This window comes from Oryzias latipes, chromosome 24 (assembly GCF_053564925.1).
Source record: "Oryzias latipes strain Hd-rR chromosome 24, Olatipes_Hd-rR_3.1".
NCBI classification, from domain to species: domain Eukaryota; kingdom Metazoa; phylum Chordata; class Actinopteri; order Beloniformes; family Adrianichthyidae; genus Oryzias; species Oryzias latipes.
The window spans coordinates 16,783,816-16,804,645 of record NC_136260.1 but is presented as its reverse complement, the minus strand read 5'-3'; the positions used below and the strand labels follow the sequence as shown (position 1 = coordinate 16,804,645).

The 20,830-nt window shown below is 37.8% G+C and overlaps 1 protein-coding gene across 2 annotated transcripts in view; it reads right to left on the bottom strand.

Annotated features, from left to right (window-relative positions):
- Window positions 1-19,799, bottom strand: part of usta (uronyl 2-sulfotransferase a) — a 59,162-nt gene extending 39,363 nt beyond the window's left edge. The window contains exon 1 of one of the 2 annotated variants that reach the window (XM_004083493.5): window positions 19,337-19,799. In XM_004083493.5, the coding sequence (XP_004083541.1) occupies window positions 19,337-19,571 (235 nt within the window). In that variant the 5' untranslated portion in view covers window positions 19,572-19,799. The remainder of the gene's footprint in view (window positions 1-19,336) is intronic. The other variant, XM_011491622.4, reaches the window with a different exon arrangement.
- Window positions 19,800-20,830: the final 1,031 nt, after the last annotated feature.

Sequence of the window (20,830 nt, the reverse complement as noted above, 5' to 3'; positions counted from 1 at the left end):
TGATGAAAAAAAGCCAGAGAATTGTTCTCTGGAGAAAAACAGAATATAAACTTATCATAATGGCTTTTAGATAGTATTATTAAAGCTGAGATTGTATCACCATTGGGCAGGAGATGAGCAATTCAGAAAATGCTACTAAAACAAATCAGTATTGATTCGGTTTAGAGATGCGCATTCTGTTCATGTAGAATCATGTCCAAATGGTGTCACTTGCTATCAATTCACAAAACCAAATAAGCAGCAGGGAAGAATTTTCTATTATTTAAAAAACATTTTCTCTTTGCATACATTTAAAAAAAACAACAAGATTTTGTTCAAGATTTTCACCAAATATGTTGTCAGAAAAACTTTCATTTTCCAAAATAGTATGCGAGTTATTTGAAAAACCCTTTTTGGAAAACTTCTGTAACCCTTGTGCTATCCTAGGCACTTTAACGTTGGGAGTTGGGTCATCTAGACCCACTAGACAGTGCACTGAACCTTTTTTCTTCAATGATTCGTGATCTTCACTGGTGTCCATGGATTCCATGAAATCTTTCCACTTTTATCCGCCTTTGTCATGGTAGGAATAACACGTCAATGTAAGGGTGGGGTCATCTAAGATAGCACAATGGTTAAATAAATGTAGCAGTGTTATTTGATGTAAGAGTCCTCAAAAAAATAAGAGAAACTGTGTAATTACATGGTGGATTGAGGCACAGCGCTGACCTCCATGCCTCCACCATGGGCTTCAAAAATAAGCACTCGACGGAAACTACTGTGAGGCTCCATTATGCTGTTGAGCTCTGGTCAGTGCCAGGTGAAACCACAGCTGGTGTGTGACGTTGAAACATTTATTCAGTCGGCTCTGTTCCTGCAGGATACATGAACATTTGAGTATATATGTGTAAAATGCAGGATGTAGTTCAATGTGTTTTAGACTGTACATAACACAGGCAACCAGTGAGAAATAAATATCTATTAATCTCCTTCTGCTTATCCAGAGCTGTGTTGTGTCTAAAATGAGATGTGCAGACATCGCTCTCAACAGAAACTTTCTTCAGTTCTACCAGGGGAACCCCAAGGTGCCATGCGGCCAACAAAGAGACGCAGTACAAAAGAAATGTCTGAGCTACCTTAACTGGCTTCTCTTGATGCGTAGTATGAGGGCTCCAATTCAAGTTCCTCCAGAGTACCTAAGCTCATCACCCTATCTCTAAGACAGTGTTTCCCAACCTTGGTCCTCAGGACACACTGTCCTGTATTTTTTCAATCCAACCCTGCTCAAACACCCCTGCCTTTGATGACTGTCACTGTCAGGCTTCTGCAGAGTCTGATGATGAGCTGAATCAGGTGTCCATAAGCAGGGCAACATGAAAAACCTGCATCCACAACACAAACTGTGGAAACCAACTTTGGACTTGACTGAAAAGGTTCACTTTCAACAAATATCATGTACTTTTTCCTTAACATGTTATCTAGATTTTTTGAAAGTCCAGTTTCAGTCATGCAGCCCACAAACCACATGTGAATTTTTTTTTTTTTTACAATACTTGAGAAATAGTACTGACTAGGCCTGCACAATATACCGCAAATTTATCGTTATCGCGACATTAAGCTGTGCAAAATGCATACCGCAAAAGACGGCGAAAATCGCAATAAATGGTTACCTTAAATGTGCTAAAACAATCTCATGGCAGCTCGAAATATTGAACAAATGAAATAAATCCCTTTATGCATTTAACCAATGGGAAGGACCCGTTTACGTTGTTGATCAATCAGATGAGCCCTTTTATGTTTGATGTTTGCCTCCTACGTTGACAAGGGTCAGTTGGAGTATAAATTTTAAACGGTTGCAGTGAAATGGAAATTATGTTTTTGGTTGTTTTGCCTATTGTTTATATACCACGAATTATATCGTTATCGCAATATTAATCACCAACATCGCACATCGCGAGTTTTTCTCATATCGTGCAGCCCTAGTACTGACATACATATAAAGCACACGTATTACACACCCTGTTCTGACAAATTTTCTGCACAAGAAAAACTGCATCCTTGGACTCACATGAGGGTTACTCATAAAGTCACACCTCCTTTTACCCGGCAGACAATTGCTCATCTGCTTGCATGTAGAAGCAACGCAATCTAGGATAACGCTGATTATTTGCATACATGTGACTTCCTCAAGCATATAGCTTTATTGCTCTAATGTTAGTTCGACATTCCCCGCATACTTTAACATTTTTTGGACTGCAACAAGCTAAAACCCAGAGTTTATTGAGTTCACATTTGTCCAAATTCCCCCATCGGCCACTGATAACATCTGTGGGAAGCCACTCCAAAAAGATCCCACCCCACAAACCCACAGGCTTCAAAGTATCTGCTGCTTATTACCCGATAGCAGACATTGCAGGAAACCCCCAAATGTTCTCTGTCCATGCCCTGATTCTGTTGTGACAGACTCAGTGTTTATGGCTAATTGGTGCCGTCTGCAGCTGAAATAAACAATGATGCAATTAAATCAGTGTGTCTATAAAGTCAAAGGGGGAAAAGTACAATGACGGAAGTGAAGATCAAAACTGTTGGAAATAAACTCAAACAAATCAGGAGTTATTCATGCAGACTCTAACAGAGCTCATTAAAACAAAACAGTTCAGGAAATTAATTATGTGAAAAGAAAACAATAATGATGTTGGAAAAGCTGTATATGAGGCCATTAAAGACATAAAGAAGTGCTGTCACCCTTCTTCTTCCTCTGGGCCTGCAGTGAACACTTTTTGGTCATTTCTCTCACCACAATTTTTACTACAAGACACGTCTTTGGCAATAAAACCCAAACCACAAAGCTCTTAAACCATTCATTGAAGAACCATACACCTAATATGGGTCATTAGAAAGATCATTTTCTCTGTAAAGTGGTTTTCTATAAATCAAAAATGTTGTTTTTTTTGTCATCAGGAGCAGATGAATGGTGTATTGAAAGGTTAAATGTGTTCAACCTTTCTTTGTCTAGCCAAGGCAAAGTGTTCATCCACCCAATGGACACCCTGCTAAGCTAAAGGCAGAGGCAAACAAGCACAGCACTCACATGCTGCTGATTCTGTGCATTCATACATAGAGGTGGAGTACCACAGTGTAAAACCACAGTTTCTTTAATAGCTTGAAGTTTTCAGCAAACCCTTAGGCTCAAGAAGGACTTTTAGAAAATATTGGGTCTGAACTTCGTCCAACAGGCTCCAGTTGTAACAATACTCACTTTATTATCGTCTCCCAGTGCAGAGTTTAGTGCCAAAATCTCACTTTCCAATATGAAAAGCACCCAATAATCAGGATTTTTAACCATTTTCTTTTATGAAAGAAACCTTGAAAGGTTTAAAGACCCACTTAGATAAAAATCTATTTTTTGGTGTTTTTAACGTAATCATGGCATTTTTCTCATGATGGAGATCAGACATGAAGAAAATTAAGCTTTTAATTGTAATTTTGAGGGGCTGTGTGCTAGTGGGATAAGTGTAAACAGATGGATGATGGGAAGTAGAGGCAGGCTTACTCTGCACCAACAGTTTCTAATGAATTACTGCTTCCTGCCAGTACAGTGTTTGTGGTCATTTGGGGTTATTTTTGCCCACATCCAGAGGGTCAAACTTCACAGACTCAGTCTGGCTGACATCTCATCAAAGTGTTAGAATCTGCGTGGGTACATTTGTCCAACTTTGCCTATAAATAAGCAGAGATTTGGCCCTTCTCATTAAGACTCTGGTCCAGGAAGTGACACTGCCAGTGAGGGATTAGAGAAGATAAGGAGAGAAGAGATAAAGGAGGCAGCAGAGCAAAGAACATCTGTCTAATGAGGAAACAGTACCAAGCATGACTCACTGCATTCCCCTCCTTGGATAGCAGCTAAAGCTTCACTAAAAAGTTGCCAGACATGCACACAAGTTCAGGAACAACAGGGATTGAGGGGTGGTGGGCAGTAAAAAAAAAGACAGATAACACACATAAATTACATTAAACTGCTGGAAGCACACAGGCAAGAACTTAGATTGTAAATTAGACATTAGCAAATGCACAGCTCAAGTACCTGAACTGAGTATATCTCCTTGTTTTACTTCACTAAAATTAAGAGATGCATAGATTCAGGCCAGCTGGCTGAGCCATATTCATCCCATTAGAGGCTTCATAGTTCAATCAGAGCTTTGCTGTGAGTCACAGCGACCTTGAACAAGACAGGCATCTTCTAACTGCTTCTTGTTATACAGAAAAGATCAAGTAGCACCCTGTGGGGAAGTGAGGCTCAGTTCAGCGCTTGGCTGAACCTAAAACAAGATTAGAAGTGCAATTTAAGTGTGGACAAGTTCATTATTTCTGGGGAAATTAGTCATTTTAAAACACAATCTTTAATACAAAATTTCAAAAAAGGTTTTCTGACCATTTTTATTTGTCGCAAACGTCTTTGCCAGAAATCGACTTCTCGTAAATTTTGTTTAAATGTAAAATTTTAATGGAAAAACATAAATACTAGTGGTCGAGACTTATTTTCTTTCAGAAAAATCTATAAACATATTGGCTTAGTTGTACTGGATACTGATATTTATTGAAATATAACACAGGTGAAGAGGTATCAAACTATATTATGCTCAAAAACTAAACATTTTTATATTTTCTTTTTGTTTGTCATTATATTCTAAATCCAATTAACTTTTTAGAAAGAAGAATATGGATTAAAAGATGTTAAAAAAAAGAGATTTAAGGGAAACTACTAAATTGTATGCCAAATCTGTAGGTACTTTTCATCAAAGCACACAAAAAATGACCTAAAACAACAAACCTTATGCTTTCATTATTCATTCATCTGCTCAGGTTTTGCAGTTACATATTTTGCACGAAGTATGCAATGGCTTTCAATGGACACTCATTTGTCAAAGAGGCTGAGCTGTGTGCCAGGAAGTTGGAAAAGCAATTAGCTAAAAGACTAAATGCTTCTTGTAAGACTTTGTTGTCAAAAGTCTGTTTATTAATTCAGCACCTGTGCTTTGGAGTGAAATGAGACACAAGCTAAGTAGATTTTTGCACAAAAGTCAATGTTTTGGTTTTTTTTACTACAAGTTTCCACAGCTGACCTTATGGCATATTCATGAATCAACAATAGCTGAAAGTGGCGCTGCATAGACATGTTTAAACCAGGCCAATCATTTGTGACGCCACTCGTAGAATTCTGAGTGGCCATAATAATGATTAATGCAATAAACTAAGGAATTATTTTTGAAAAAACAAGAAAAATAAAAGATTATTTTTGTTGTAAAGTTGGACTTTTTTTTGCATCGATGTCAATAGGAAAATGTTCTCTTTTGAAACCAACCTCTAGTGGTCATTTATGGAACTGCAATATTTAATAATTTTGTGTTTGCCTCAAACTTAAGAGTGATGAGAGTGGATTTCGACTACTGTTAACTTCGGTCAAATCTTTAATGAAATAAAATTAATGAAAATTAAAATTGTTATAGAAAAAAACATAATAAAAGACTTTTTAAACTAATATTTGTCTAATTCATTTTTACATTTTTTTAATATGCTTAAATAATCTTTATTGCATAAAATGTGAAATATAAGGATCATCTATATTTTACCAATGAAAAAACTGAACGTTTTATATACCATTAACCAACTGTGCTATAATACAGTAACATATTGCATTGTAACTATTTATTCTTTGTATCATTTTGAGACAGTAAATACGAGATTCTACTCAGTTTCATTTTGCAAGATTAGAATAAAAAAAGGGTCTTTGTGGGCCGATAAAATGAATTTTTTTATGCTAAAACTGTGACTGTTATGTAAATTTCAATGAAAGAGTACATAGAATACCAAAAAACCACAAAAACCATAAATGGTATTTAACTTATTTTCCTTGTCATTATTTTAGAAAGAATTGCAATGTCCTAATTTCCCCCTATTCCCTTAATAAAAAAACGATATAGTGCGAGACTATGTAGTGCCCTGGAATTCAAAAGCAATTTGGACACCATGCTCACTACTTTTTTTTTAAACGGCGAGTATATGTTAAAATAATAATATGTTAAAATCGAATTGATATGAGCGTTTTATGACAACCAATTATGAATCCACTGAGTTCTCAAGATGAAAACATTGATATTATATTAAAAAATACATTTAAATTCTTTTTTTGGCAACAATTGTTCAGACCCAATGCATTGTGGTCTATGTTCGCCAAACTAGTGAGCATCGATGCACTCTGGGTTTTTGCAGAGACTTCTGGGAAATTTCTAGGGCTCTCAATATTGCAATTGTAGATTCGGACAGTGCTACAAAATGGCGAACCCACTCTCTCGCACTGCTCTATGTAGTGATTGGTGAAGGAATTCTGACACAACCAATGTCTTCTATTTTGCTGACAAGCAACCACAGATCAATGCAATCATAGTTAAAAGAAGCTCAACTATCAATAATTTCCGCTACCAAAATTAATTGCACTGCAACACCAAAGTCTAAACATAAACGTCCTGAAATTATCAACTTGTTTAGAGCCTGTAGACTCACACAGTCAGAGATCAAACAAGCAGAAACTGAAACACATGCAGCCGATCGGTTGTGGGACAGAGCCAAGATGAGACAAGAAAGCAGAGAGAGACAGTTTTGAAATACTGTGGTCGAGCGTATAATGGAGGTCTGTGTAGAGATTAGAAACAACTGTTTCAGCTGGCACTGCCAATGAATCAGTGTTGGGTGAGTTGTGTGTGTGTGTGCAGAGGTGGACAAGGTTTATTTCAAACATTATGATGCACAACACAACAAGGAGTAAAAACATAGCAGGATGAAACAAAAGGGAGTGTGGCAGTCTTTGAAGAGCGATAGCGCAGCGGAGGAAATTTTTGCTACAAAGAGCTGCTGTTGAGCCAAGAGGTCGGCTGGGTCAGTGGAAATGCAGCAGAATCTGAATCAGGACCAGAGAAAGTTCTCTCAAGGGCGGAGCAGGAGGCTCGTTCGAGTAAGAAAACGACCTAATGCAGCAACACATCCTAAAGACCCACTGCCATGAAAACTGTTTTTGGTGTCTTAGAAAATCAGGCTTAAAATTTCAATTCTGGGTGTTTCTTTGAGCAAATGTTTTTAAATCAGGAGTGGTTAAAAATGCTGGTTAAAAAGTGTATAGTTGTGACATCACAAATACAATGGGCAGGCCACAAGCTCCCTGCTCCGGCCTATTCTGATACATCCACTTGTCGACGAATAGATCCATGTATGTTTGATTTCGGGCATCTGGCTCTAAACTGTACAGCTGGATAGATTTGATTTATGTTTGCTGTTTTCGTTGCACCAACAGGGGCTGTGAGGGGCTATAAACTAGGGGGAGAGCATGTAAACAGACAACTCTCAGTTATAGGTGATGGGTTGATTTACACCAACGGACACGCCCACAACTCAGTGGTGATGGGCAACTGCCACTCTGCCGAAAATGTTCTTTTTTGTTGTAGTTTGTTTGGTTAAAAACTGCATAATCACAGTTAAAAGACCACCAGCAACGCTTTTTAAACAGATCAAAAGATGATTGGAGTAGGGCTTTAGAAACATTTGCTTTTAATAATATCCCTCAACATTTATGAAGAGTTTTTCTCAAGCTGACAAAATACAAAGTACTTGGAAGAAATGCTGTTCAATGTTATTTCTACTCACAATAAATCTTCAAAACATCTGGAAAATCTGTTTTTTTTAAGAGATCGGAACATTTGTAGTGTCCGAAATGCCTCCTGCCTCAGCTGCAATGTCAGCTGCAAAGGAAACATTGTTTTCCGGGCAAAAACACACACAAATATTTGAAAAGTAAAGGGTTGGTGAATGTGACAAGTGATAGTTGAGTGTGGATGTCAGCACATGCAGCTATATTTTGTGCCCCAGCTTTTTCTTTTTTTAAGTGAGAATTTTAAGCAATAAAAAAGGGCAGTTGAGGTGGACAAAGGTGGGTCTGAGAGGAGCATTTTGAAACTAAGGTGCAATATTTGGTGGAGGTGAGGTTTACTTTACAACAACCACATTCCAGCTACGTATTTTCCACAATGTTTCGGAAACGCTGTCCTGCAGTCCCTGGTTCAAGACAGGACAAAAAAAAAAGGATATTTAGATATTTTTTTCTTTTATTTTTGTAAAGCACTTTAGAGATATCTTCACAAAAAGATGGCAGCAGTATAAATATCAACCAATTGCAAAGTATAATAATTTCGTGGAAGGTAAGAAGTAATCTAAGATCTCTTTCTTCTCCGGTTTCTTCTGTTTGTCTTGGCCTTCAGAAATGTGGAGAGCTTCTGTAAAATCTGTCTTTCACTGTAGAAAAAAGGGCTTCTGTGTAGCTTCTGTGGGGTGTTTTTCAGTTAAATACCTATAGTGGAACTGCAGTGTAAAGGTAAATGTTGTAGTTTATTGAACAAAGAAAAAAAACAATTTTTTTTTGGACAAATCTATTTTGCGGCTTTGGTTTTTCTTGTGCATCCATTTTTTTTTTGTTAATTTAAGTGTTAATCTTTATTGTGTATCCAAACTACTTGGTTTTTTTAGAAGATTGATTCAAAGAATTTTCAAACAAACCTTTAAGTTGAGACATTATCCATGTTTTGCTTTGCCATCAGTAATTCAATTCCTGTAGCATCAATGCTAATCATAACAAAAACCAGATTTCTTTGAAATAAATTACCCCAAATCAAATCAATTCAAATCAAATCTAAAAGACACTTTTCATATGCAACAAAAACATTATTCAATTTACAAATAAAAAGTAAAAACCACAACTTTTAAACTTAAAATCATTGTCGAGCTCTACATACAAAATGCACGGCCATTGAATGTGTGTTTAAAAGTTAAAGCAGGCTGAACTTTGACCAATCAGAGACTCTGATTTGGTAGGTAAGTGTAGATGGCGTTTCTTTCGATTCATAGAAGTGCCAACGGTTTGAAAATTGTCATGGAGGAGAAATTAATAATTGTGTTTTTTGCTTAATTTGATGACACCCAGTCTTACATATATTGGAATAGAACTGCAAAGCAAAGACCTTGAGCAACATTTGCAAGATTTGCACCCCTTTAACATTTTGCACCAAGTCTCTTCCAACTGTAGTTGGCAGACACGCGTTATTGAACAGTAAAATAATATAAAAAAAATAAAAATGCCCCTCTATGGTCGTCCAGTGTGAACACCATATACTGATAACGCACGTTCACATGCCCGGTGTGAATGTAGCAACAGCTGATAGTACACGTCTTTTTCTGGTGTTTTCACAAAGGTCCTTCTGCATAAGCTAAACCGTATGCTCACTTTTCTTTTTGTTAACATATTCATATTGTATTGCTCTCAGTTGTAATAATCAGTCATAAGTGATGAGTGATGCGTTGTGACGATTGCCAATGAGTGGCTCTGTTATGATCACGTGACCTGTAAGAGGAAGCAGTTGAGAAATAAAAAGTTGTGTGTGAAAAGTTGAAGTTCAACTAACGTGGAAATGTCTCTTTATTTTTCCTCCGTTTTTGAGTCGGATACTGGGTACACACGCCAGGACCAAAGCGTGAATAACAACTCTGCTAACACTTTTTCAGCCTAAAAGACAGTGCCACAGCAGATAATTCTTCTTCTTCTGTTTTCTGCATAAGTGGTCTAGTGAAAGAGTGTCCATCCTGGGTGGTCATGGGTCTATATAAAAATAGTCAACATTAATGGTTTAAAAAGGGGGGAGGGGGGGACCACCACATGGTACCCAAGTGTGGTTGTAACTGCTGCTCACCGCTCCCCCAGGGGATGGGTAAAATGTGGAGAACACATTTTACATACCCAGGTGTGTGTCAACTGGGGAGACTTTAAATTGACTCTTCTGTCAAGAAAACTGCTTTCATGTTCTATTTGACTAGTATTATGAACCTTCAACTTCTCTTCTTGTTTCGGTAGCTTTTTAGCAAAACAATAGAGTCTTGAGTGTTGTTTTATATCAATCTGCTATTCCTGATTCTGTACATCTTTTTCACTCCCAATGAAAGTTTCAGCATCCTTCATACTGCCACCTCCAAATCCAAAAATGACAAGAAAACACAAAAGCTGCACGCCTGTAGGTTAAGCACTGTGTGCCATATGCACAAAACATCTAAGGAATGCTGTCTTCTACGCAAAAACGTTAAAGTCGTATCCAGTACATATTCTGCAAAAAAACGCTTTTACAACATGGGTTGGGCATCGCTGCTCCATCTCGCTGCCATATAGTTAAGGCTTCTATTTTAAAGCCTTATATATTTTTACATTGCCATCAAATGAAGGGAGCAGACTCAGTTGTGGTGAAGTTGTGGTAAACCCATTAGGGAGTAAAGAGAAGCAGAGGTCCTTGAACAAGGTATGACATCGACCATCGGGCAATATGTTTCGGGTTACCATGTCCCGTATCAAGCAGCTGCTTTGGCAGATGCATTTGCCATTCTGGATTCAGCTCAGGAACAGTTAGGAGGAGTTGTTTTTGGTTAAACTGGAAAATAATTGCTCAACCTCACAAAGCTACTGTTTGATGAAAGAGTCAGTCAGTCTGTGGAAAACATGGAATATAATAAAAGCCTCCAAAGTAAACAAATAGGCATTTAAAAATACCAACACCATTCAGGTGATGAGGATACAGATTTAAAAATGGATACAATTATGAAGCTTTTATTTCTACTTCCAAAATGTCTTGAATTCAAACAAGGTTTGCTTTGGTTATCCTGCTGACCAGAATTTAAACAAATTTTGCTTTATATAACTTTAAATGAGGAATCAATGTTTAAATGCTGCAAAATATTAATATTAATTTTCTGAGCAGAACACACACTTAATAATTAGATGTTGTTGTTTTTCTAAATTTGGGTAAAAATATCAGTGACCAACTTAAAGGTGTCTCAAAAAAAGACGAGCAACAAAAAAAAATAGTAGCTGTTACACAAAAAAGGTAAAAAAGAAATTGCTAATCAACCTCGAAATGTCACTATAATCAAAATCAGAACTGGCCTTTCTAAGGAATCATAAATTAATTCACTCATCAGATTTACACAAACAGGGGGAGAGTTGATTGAAATAAGGAATAACAATTATTCCAAAAATTATCCATAAAATTACAAAAAAAAATTTTTTTTATCAATTTGATTTACAGGCTCGCACAAAGATCAGTTTAAACTGAATTTTGTTTTCTCATGAATTAAGAATAAATGTCTTTGGTTGAAAATATGATTAAACCTGTTAATATTCAAAGAATTGACAGAAAATTCAATTATCTTGGACTAAGATGTTTTTTAACCTTTTGATGAAATCCACAGGGGAAAAAAATTAATGTTTTATTTTATGAGATATAGATAGTTTCAAATATGATACGTTTAGGTTCAAAAATAACATGGTGTAACATTTTTTTCAATACAGGAAGTAGTCATTTAAAAAAGTGAATGGTAATAGACTGAGAACTGACAATAGATGAGTTATACGCTCCATAAAAATTAAACAAAAAACTGCTGAAAGCCTTTTCCCACCTGAAGTGTTTTTGAGATTTCTTAGAAGCAGCCGTTTTTAAAGAACAGGATGTAGTTTGGTTCTGCGCGAGCCTCACCACTGTTATGTTGCTATAAGAATGATCAGTTGTGACACACTAATGACCAAAATGTTGTCAAAAAGAAAAAAAAAAGGTTGATGTGGAGGGCTGAGCTTTACAGGAAAAATGGAAAGAGTTTTATTTGTTCACAGAGCTGAATGCAAAACCTGAATGCTTGGTATGTCATCAACAGGTGCTCAAAGAATACAACATTCAGCACCACTATGAGACTCACCATAAAGAAAAGTTTCACCATTTGCAAGGGCAGTTAAGAAAAGAGAAGATTTATCAACTATTAGCTGCCGGACAAAAAAATAACCGTCTGCATTTACAGCAGCCGTGACGTCGATGATTGACCAGTGACAGACACCTTATTGCAAACAAGTTGGAGCAAACTTCCAAACTATTTTCGGATGGTGAACTTATTGAAAAACGCTGAAGGCTGCAGAAGACTTGTGCCCCAAAAAGCAGTCAATCTTTGCTATGATACGTCTGTCAAAAATAACAGATGCAGATACAACATCTTTGAGGAGATTTGGGCGCGAAATGAAGGAATCCAGTCATTTATTGCATTTTTGGTCACCATTGGTGAAAGCACAGATACAGATTTTGCACAACTCTGCACATTTATTAGAGGTGTTAAAGAGACATCACAGTGGAGTTTCTTGAGTTGATGGACACAACAGCTGATGACATAGTCAGCTCTCTATTTACTGCGCTGGACAATGTTGGAGTGAACTGGTCACATGATGTCAGCTCCTCTGATGTTAAAGGTCAGGAAGTAGGCAAGTGTCACAAAATTCAGGCAGCAAACCAGGAAAAGACTCTTGGACATTTCATTGTGTTTTGCACACTTGAATGACAGTAAATGTGTTGCTGCACAGGATTTGAATCCTGATATTGATGGTTGGGTGAAGTTTCAGGAGAGAAATTCTTATGTTCACAAATGTTTGCACGTTTAACTTACCGTAATTTCCGGACTACAAGCCGCTACTTTTTTCCTGCGCTCACAGCCCTGCGGCTTATTCTGTGACGCGGCTAATTTATGGATTTGATTGGCGGCCGCCATGTACGTACATTCGGGCTCGGTGAATGGTTTTGTATGCGCCATCCACCACCAAGCACAAGTCATTTTTTTTAACACACCTCTGAGCAGCCAAACAGCATGGAGGTCACTTCAGGTCTTAGACACTTCAGTCATGGTTCAACAAAAAGAAACACGCATGCCCGGCCGCATCCCAGAATCCTTTGGTGCCATTAGACCCAACGTGCACTTGATCGCCGCTACAATATGATAAAGCTTTCAAGTTAAAAGCAATCGTTAAAAGCAGCGTGAAAAAATCCCCCATCAGTAAATGGAAATGCCGGCCAGCTGCGTGACGGAGAGAACAGCGCATGCTCAGAAGTGTATTTACCTCTGAGTCATAGTGACTCGGCTGGCTGCACGTAAATATGTGTGAATAACATCAGCCTTTATTTTGTCGGGACACGACTGGAAACACAAATCCATTTGGTCGTTTTTACGGTTTCTGACTGAGCGGATTTTGCATTGAAAAGCTCACAGCCGCCATGTGAGCTTTTCGGATAGGAAGGGGAGACAAGGAGCCCGCTTGGCGAGCGCGGAGCGCAGAGGCGTCCGGGGAGCAACAAGTGTTTGTTGTGAAAGGAAGCTTCTGACGAACGCGCCGCGCTGAGGCGCGCGCTATTTTACTGATGTTTTTTAACCAGCCCCGTTAGTACCATAATGCTGCCGCGACAGCTGTTCCTTTTCACCCCTCCATGCACTGCTGCTCCTTGCTCATTCTTAAACACGAACAACAGTGTGGCGAGCCGGGCGTTGGCCCCGCCTTTAGCCCCTAAGACTCATGGGAAATGGGGGATCGCGGATGTAAATTTCCTCATCATAACTGAGGGATGTAATGTTGATTATATGGTTACTGTTAGTAATTTTATGTATGATACCTAGTTTGTCAATAAGTTAAAAAAAATAAAAAAAAATCAAATAAAAAAACCCATAACTGAGGAACTTGTGAACAGAATAGAGGTCCATGCTGTTTCAGATGTGGGTGTAATTAGATACATGAGCTTGAGACAAGGCCAGTACCTGCCCACAGTGTGGTAATGAGCCATGCACACTCTGGTAGTCAGGACGCGCTTTGTCGAGGCAGCGGCTTGTATACTGATGCGGCTTGTGTATGTACAAAAATATTTAAGCATGTTAAAATAGGTGGGTGCGGCATGTAATTGGGTGCGCTTTATAACCCGGAGTTTACGGTAGTTTAATTTTTCATTGGTTTGCACATTTACATTTTAGGCAGGGTGTTTCATGTTTTTCCGTAGCCCCTCTTGAGTTTATTATCGGGATTGCTTCAGTGTCAGATGTAAAATATTCAGTCTGTATAAAATTGAATAAACCAATTTTTTTAAGTGAAATGTATTTTATTCTAGATCTATTTGCCTCTGTGAATGAATGTATAATAGTAAGTTATTAGGCTACCATGTTAGTAGAGGCATTTTTTCCAACTGAGTGAAAAAAAGAAAAGACAAAGCTGTTTTTTGCTTTTATGTTACTGGTCTGGCCCACTTGGGGTCAGACGCCTTGAATGTGGCCCCAGAACCAAAATGAGTTTAATACCCCTGCCCTAGTGGAATGATGATGAACAGGACCAACAATGGATTTTTAAAGTAATTTTGGATCATGCTAATGAGACAGGGGTGCCAGAAATGCATGTATTAACTCTATAGGGTTAGGCATTTCAATATCATTAACAATATTTTAGGCAAATTCATGTGGATTAAAACAAATAAAAATCTGTTTTAAAACGTATATTGTTATGGTAACAAATGATTTACACACTAAATTGGCCATGATCCCTGGTATTGGTAACATTTTAAAGGGTAAACAGTTGATGCCAGATATAACATCAGTTAAAATAGCCTATCATCACTTTTTTAAATTTTACTTTGAATTTACCAGAAGACGTGTCTTTCAGCTCAACATCCCACGACTATCATATTTTGATCTATAAATGTTCCCAGTTGTCTTTAAATGATGTTTATATTATTTTTAGACCCAATCCAAAAATCTGTGTTGTTTTCTAGGACATAGTTTCTGCAGAGCAGCAGTAGTTCATTAGAAATTCCCCCTGCGGGCGGGAGTGTTTTTGCAGAAGAAGTCTTCCCCCTTTCAAAGGGATTCTTACATCTGCTCCTTTCTCACAATGATTTGAATAAAGAAATACTTACAAATGCAATTTCGAGCTTAGTTTTCTTTAAATATGTCCTCCATCATCAGAATAATTTTATAAGAACATGCTAAAAACACCACAGACACCATTTTTTTGGATCCTTAAGGGAGTTTAAAGTTATTCAGGAAACTGCAGTGAGTAAGTTTACAGTTTTATGCCAAACAGCAATTGGTAGTTTATTTCCTCAAAAATAGTTTTCACCAGTACAAGCCTAAAATAACAGTCTCTATCATGACATCATGAGGAAATGCTTGTTTTTCTTTGTATTGAGCCAAAGTAAAAACATTGAGTCTTTCTTTGGTTGCCATTGACTAAAAACAAATGGTTATCCCTTTATTGACCCTTTAAAGCCAATTAGGAGTTAGCCTGCAGGATAGAAAGCAGCTCTGTAAACAGACTGTGTCTTACTTCTGCACAGCAAGGAATGCAGCTTCATTTACTAGCGCTGAGAAAATCACTGATGGTTTTGGCGCGGAAGCCATCTGACGTCACTTCAGAGTCTGCCTTTTAGATTTTAGGAGGAGTGCAAAGGAAGCCATCATGCTTTTACCACCTTATGGACTGTGTCAGCTGAAAAATGTTAAGTGGATGCAAAGTATCATGGCATCTTCACACCCTAAAAAGGAGATTCATTGCATATGACAGCCTTAAACATTACACATACTGTAAATGAACACGTTGTTTTGCAAAGTCTGCTTCAATACTGCTTTTTTAAATGACAAAAATTGGAAGGCAAGAGTAGTTTTTCACATGAACAACTTCACTCAAGCTCAGTCTGCTGCTCACCAGGCATTAGCAGTAAAATGCTGAGAGACAGCTGGACTGCTTTTCATTTATTTCTACCCTTGTAAGCTGCTTTAAAGCTGCATTTTGGACAAAAGGTTAACATCGCCAAATCTCTGTCTTAGAAGATTTGTTTGTGATACCACAACAGGATCTTGAAGTTCTTCATTGTAAATGTTTCAGAATATAAAAAGATGTTAGAATTGAAGGTGCAGAATTTTTCCAAAGCCTAAAAGATCCTTTAATATGAATGGATTTCAAGATATTTCTTAAAAATGTTCAAAAAAATGTTACAATTTGTGAGAGCGATTCAGTGAAAGATACTTCTAAGGGGCAAAAAATTTTCTAAAGTTGAGGTCAAAATGTTAAAAAAAAAAAAAGAAGAAAAATTATCCAAACAGAATGATTGGGAATTAATTAAACTGCAAACTGAATGATCAATCTGGGGTTGGAACTGCAGTAGTAGAAATGAAATCATGTCTCCTTTAAAATTTGAACCTGGGCCATCTTTGGCCTACGACCGGGCTTTGGACATGCAAGTCGGTTCTCTTTTATTGACCTTTTAAAGTATTACATAGTAATATTTAATCAAGTATCTTTAAACCAGACCTTTGTCTAAACTTCCCTACATCCAACAATACCATGACGGTGATCAAACGGGAACAAGAAGAGACAGAGTTCCTAAGGCGTCCTTTGTAATCACACGTACCTGATCAGCAATGCACTGCTTTCCATCTCTGCAAAATGTATCTTAGGTAAAATCTTAAGGGCAAAATTATTAGTGAGAGAATAGCTGCAACCTCCAGTTCAGGGTTTAAAATGATGGAGAACGTGTCATGAATCAAAGCTCCAGGGAAGATCTGTGCATCAAAACATCAAAAAAAAAGATTTATAACTTTCACCATTTATTCTCCATAAAGCATTAGCCTACAGTAGATCCACTTCTCTTGTTCTTGTCTTTTTATGCATCTAGAAACCACAGTTTGTTGGTATTTAGCATGTTGGTGCAAACATGTAGAGTGTACGTGGCATGTGGAAAGGAACAAGCTTCATCTCTAAATGTGTTGTTTCTAGAACCTTCATTTGCAACACAGGTTTCAATCACAGAAAAAGAGATAATTATTAGAATACATTTTTGGAAATAGCATATAGATTGCACATTGCAGCCCAGATTTAGAAAACCATTTAATTCAGTCAGGTCAAATTTGATTTTATTTTGCCATAAACACACTTTTTCTGTTGTGCAGACACAAAGCTATATTAATATTTATCGGTGCAGCACAAAACGACAGACTTGAGAGAGTGCTAGACAAGGTCAGTGACTGGGAACTCACAGCGGTGGGCTGTAAATCCCTGTCTAAAGGTCTGCATGGCAGTGTAGTTACTGCAACTACATGTTGAGTGACAGCCTCAGACACCAACCTCCCCACTGGGCTCAACAAAACACACTCTGTTCCCTCTGACTGAGGGAAACCCACACACCTAATATATAATTCCCAGACTCCCTCAGAAATCCTCACCTTTCCAAAAGCGGCACAGATCGAAGTGGAAAATGTTGAGCATTTGCAGGAGGAGAGTGAAACTGCAGATAAATAAACTTATTTAAAATCAATTATGGGTGATGTCCTAAAGAAGATTGTGTTCCTTGTTGCACTAGTTAAAAGATCCATGGGACAATTGTGAAAGAGATTTTTTTTAAATCATTAAATACAATATCCTAGATTTCTACCAAGCCTCACAATTCCATTACTATTACCCTATTACCCACATTACTCCTTCCCTCATCTTCAAATCCTCTTCAAAAATGAATTTTGATCAATTTTAAAAGCAGTGGTCTTTTAATTATGATTATGCCATTTTTAGCCATAATAAAACCTGTGTTGTTTTCTAAAACGAACGTGAAACAGGGCTGCCCCTACTTCCTGACATCCACCAGTTTACACTCTCCTGCTAGCTAGCTTACAGCCCCTAAAACCCCTAACCTAACATTACTGGTGCAAAAAAAATGCCGAGCAATATTTGAGCTTTCCAGCCAAATGTCAGCTTGGACGAGAAAAACAAGGACGTACATGGAGCTAGTCATCAGAGACCTTGTGGCTTGCCGTAGTAGCTTCTACATCACACCTACAAGCTTTTTTCTAATGATGCTTTTGGTTCTGATCCTGACTCACAACATTTTAAATAAAAAATAGTCCGAAATGCTATTATAAGCTTACTTTTATTTATATATATCCTCCCTAATCAGAAAAATTCTACAAGAATGTATTAAAAACATCAAAACATGATTTTCTTCAGAGTGGGTCTTTATACGAAAAATCAAGAAAGAGTTTTCTTCAAGATGGTGAGAAGAACACCTAATATGTTCTCTCTAAATAGCCAAATACGATTTGTAGATCGTTTTGGGTTAAATAGTCGGGATCTATGGCAAACATTCTGGATTTATAAATCACATTGATGGAGCAACATATTGTGTCTCTAAGAGTTTCTCTATCATGAAGCTTAAAACACAGCTTTTCTGCTCCAAGCAACAGAAGCAAAGATTTCTCCTCCTCCAGACTCTAGGACAAATTTTGGCTCTGCTGATAAACACCGCCGTTCTTCAATCAATCAAGCTCACAGAAGAGATTGTCTGAGAAACTGACATGTTCAGGCTTTCTGTGCACATCCGTCACACATAGCTGAGCGTTTGAGATGCAAATGTTATTTCTATTAATAGCTGCTCCATCATCACACCAAGCTTTTATTTGTTTTGGTTATAGAGCACTTCAGAGAAATTACAAGGCTCTCTTTGAGATATTACAAGACTTTCCAGGTCCTTTACTCACTTGGCTCTTAAACACAAGGACACTGCTTTGACTGATGAGATTATCCAATAAAAGACCCTGCAATTTACATCTGACATATCTGAGAATGCTTAAAGTTCAAAACATAATTGCCATTTATTTCAAACCTTTTCAGCTTAGTCTGCCTGCATGCGCATGTGCACAACAAGATCATGTGTGTGGACAGGAAACTAATCTGACCCCCGGGATTAGTGGTTCACTTGGTAAGTGGTTCTCATTCTGCTCCAGATGTTTATCACGTCATAAAGGCCTGAGCTCTCTGTGAGAAATAGGTAAGAACACAGCCTCTTTTCAACGCACACATGCACTGACAGACGCAGTCCCCCAGCTGGAGCCCAAACATGCGGATGGGAAACCACCTCTGATTTTGTATCTGATCGTGTTTGAAAGATTTGAAATCAAAAGATTTAATTTACACCAAAGCAAGATTGATATTTTAAAACACATTACATCATATTCTGGTTCTTAATATGACAAAAGCATTCAGATGCTTCACATAAAAGCATTCCAGAACTCCAGTGCGCCTTCCTCTTGTGCGTAATGAGCGCTCCTTGGCCGAAGCGCGCAACATAAATATACAACAGCATCCACAAAAATCAGTGCCAAAGCATGACAAACTTAAAAGAGAATTAAATTTGGAGAATACACTTTCTTAGATCATATGAAAAGGTTTAAAAGCGCTTCCACTCCAGTCATCCTAAAGTGACTGCCTCTGTCTCCATTTTTCCACACAGTTCTACCTTGAATGGGCTAATATTATATAACAAACGTTATAATGAACCTTCATAATCATTTACTAACGTCCCACTACAGATGTGGGTCTAGACACGCGCGCTAACGCGTCATTAAGAGCACGCGCAAAGAAAAGAAAAGGAAAAGTGCTCACCGAGATACTGCCGGATGTCCAGCAAAATTTTTGGAGGTCCTCCGTTCAGCTGATAAAACAGGGAACCGAAGCAGAAGAGGAACAAGGCGGACATGCAGAAGCCGTATCCGCGCAGGGAAAAGCGCCACGGCAGCACAGAGAGTAGTAAGCTGTACTTTCTGTTGTTTCGCTCTCTGATGTGGTTGTGAGTCTGGTTGTTGCCGTGCAGGGGACTGCTGCTGAAATTCTTCATCATCTCCTCCTCACAAAGCGCCGTGGAAAGTCACCCATCCGCCTATGAAAAGTGAAACTTGACGCTTTGGGATCATTTGATTCAAGCTGCAGTTGAAGGTGGACAGACGCAAATAGTTGAGATCTCCACGGACCGGAGCAAAACGAGTGGATTTTTGCACACAAGCGTTTTCTTCTTCTTTCCCCCCTTCTCTGTCCGTTTGCGCTCCCTGGATGACTGTTCCTTCCTTCCGTCCTCCCAGTCAATTTAAAGGTCCATCCTTCTTCACCGACTCTTCTAGGTGTCATATTACTTAACGCGGAAAGGAGGGAAACGTCCACCTTAAAGTCGAATGTAACTTAGATGACTGTGCGTAAAACAGCGCCCCCGTGCGTTTTGAAAGAGGCAGGGTGACAGCGTGTCTGGTAACATTTCGAGTCACATTTCCACGTTTGATATTAAAATAAAACTTTCAAAAATATGATAATAATAACGCACTTCACAAATGCAATTTTCATTCATAACTGTAATGAACTCAGAGCCTCTTAAGATGGCAAATGTCAGTATAATTAAAAAAAAGAGAAACATGTCTGAAAAAAGAACAACGTTAATAAAAAAAGCTTGTAAATTAATTCAAAAGGGTTTTAGTGCTGATTTTTGCAAAGTATGCAGTTATAAATAAAACTTAAACTTAACCTACTAAACTGTCAAAAACATGTAAAAACAATACTTAATCTAGAGAGTTATGCCTGAAACATGATGTTAACTATTTCATCAAAATAATAAAAAATATTTCCTCCCTTCTTTTAATGTACAGTGGTGGACAAAATTGTTGGTACCCCTCAGTTAAAGAAAGTCCACAATGCTCACTGAAATGACTTGAAATGTTAAAAAGTAACAATAAATTCAAATTTATTGAAAATTAAATAATCAAAATCAGCCATTACTTTGGAATTGTTGATTATAAGAATTATTAAAAAAAAAAAAAAAAACTAAAGACATAGGGCTGGACAAAAATGATGGTACCTCCATAAATGACTGAGAACTAATTGCCCAGGGGGTCATGATGAACTCAGGTATGTCCTTTAATTGACATTACAGCGGTTTTCAAACCCATAATCAGTCAATCTGCCTATTCAAAGGGAGACAAATAGTCACGTTGCTGTTTGGTGAAAAGGTGTGTACCACACTGAACATGGACAACAGAAAGGGAAGGAGAGAATTGTCTCAGGACATTAGAAACATAATTATAGATAAACATCGTAAAGGCTATAAAACCATCT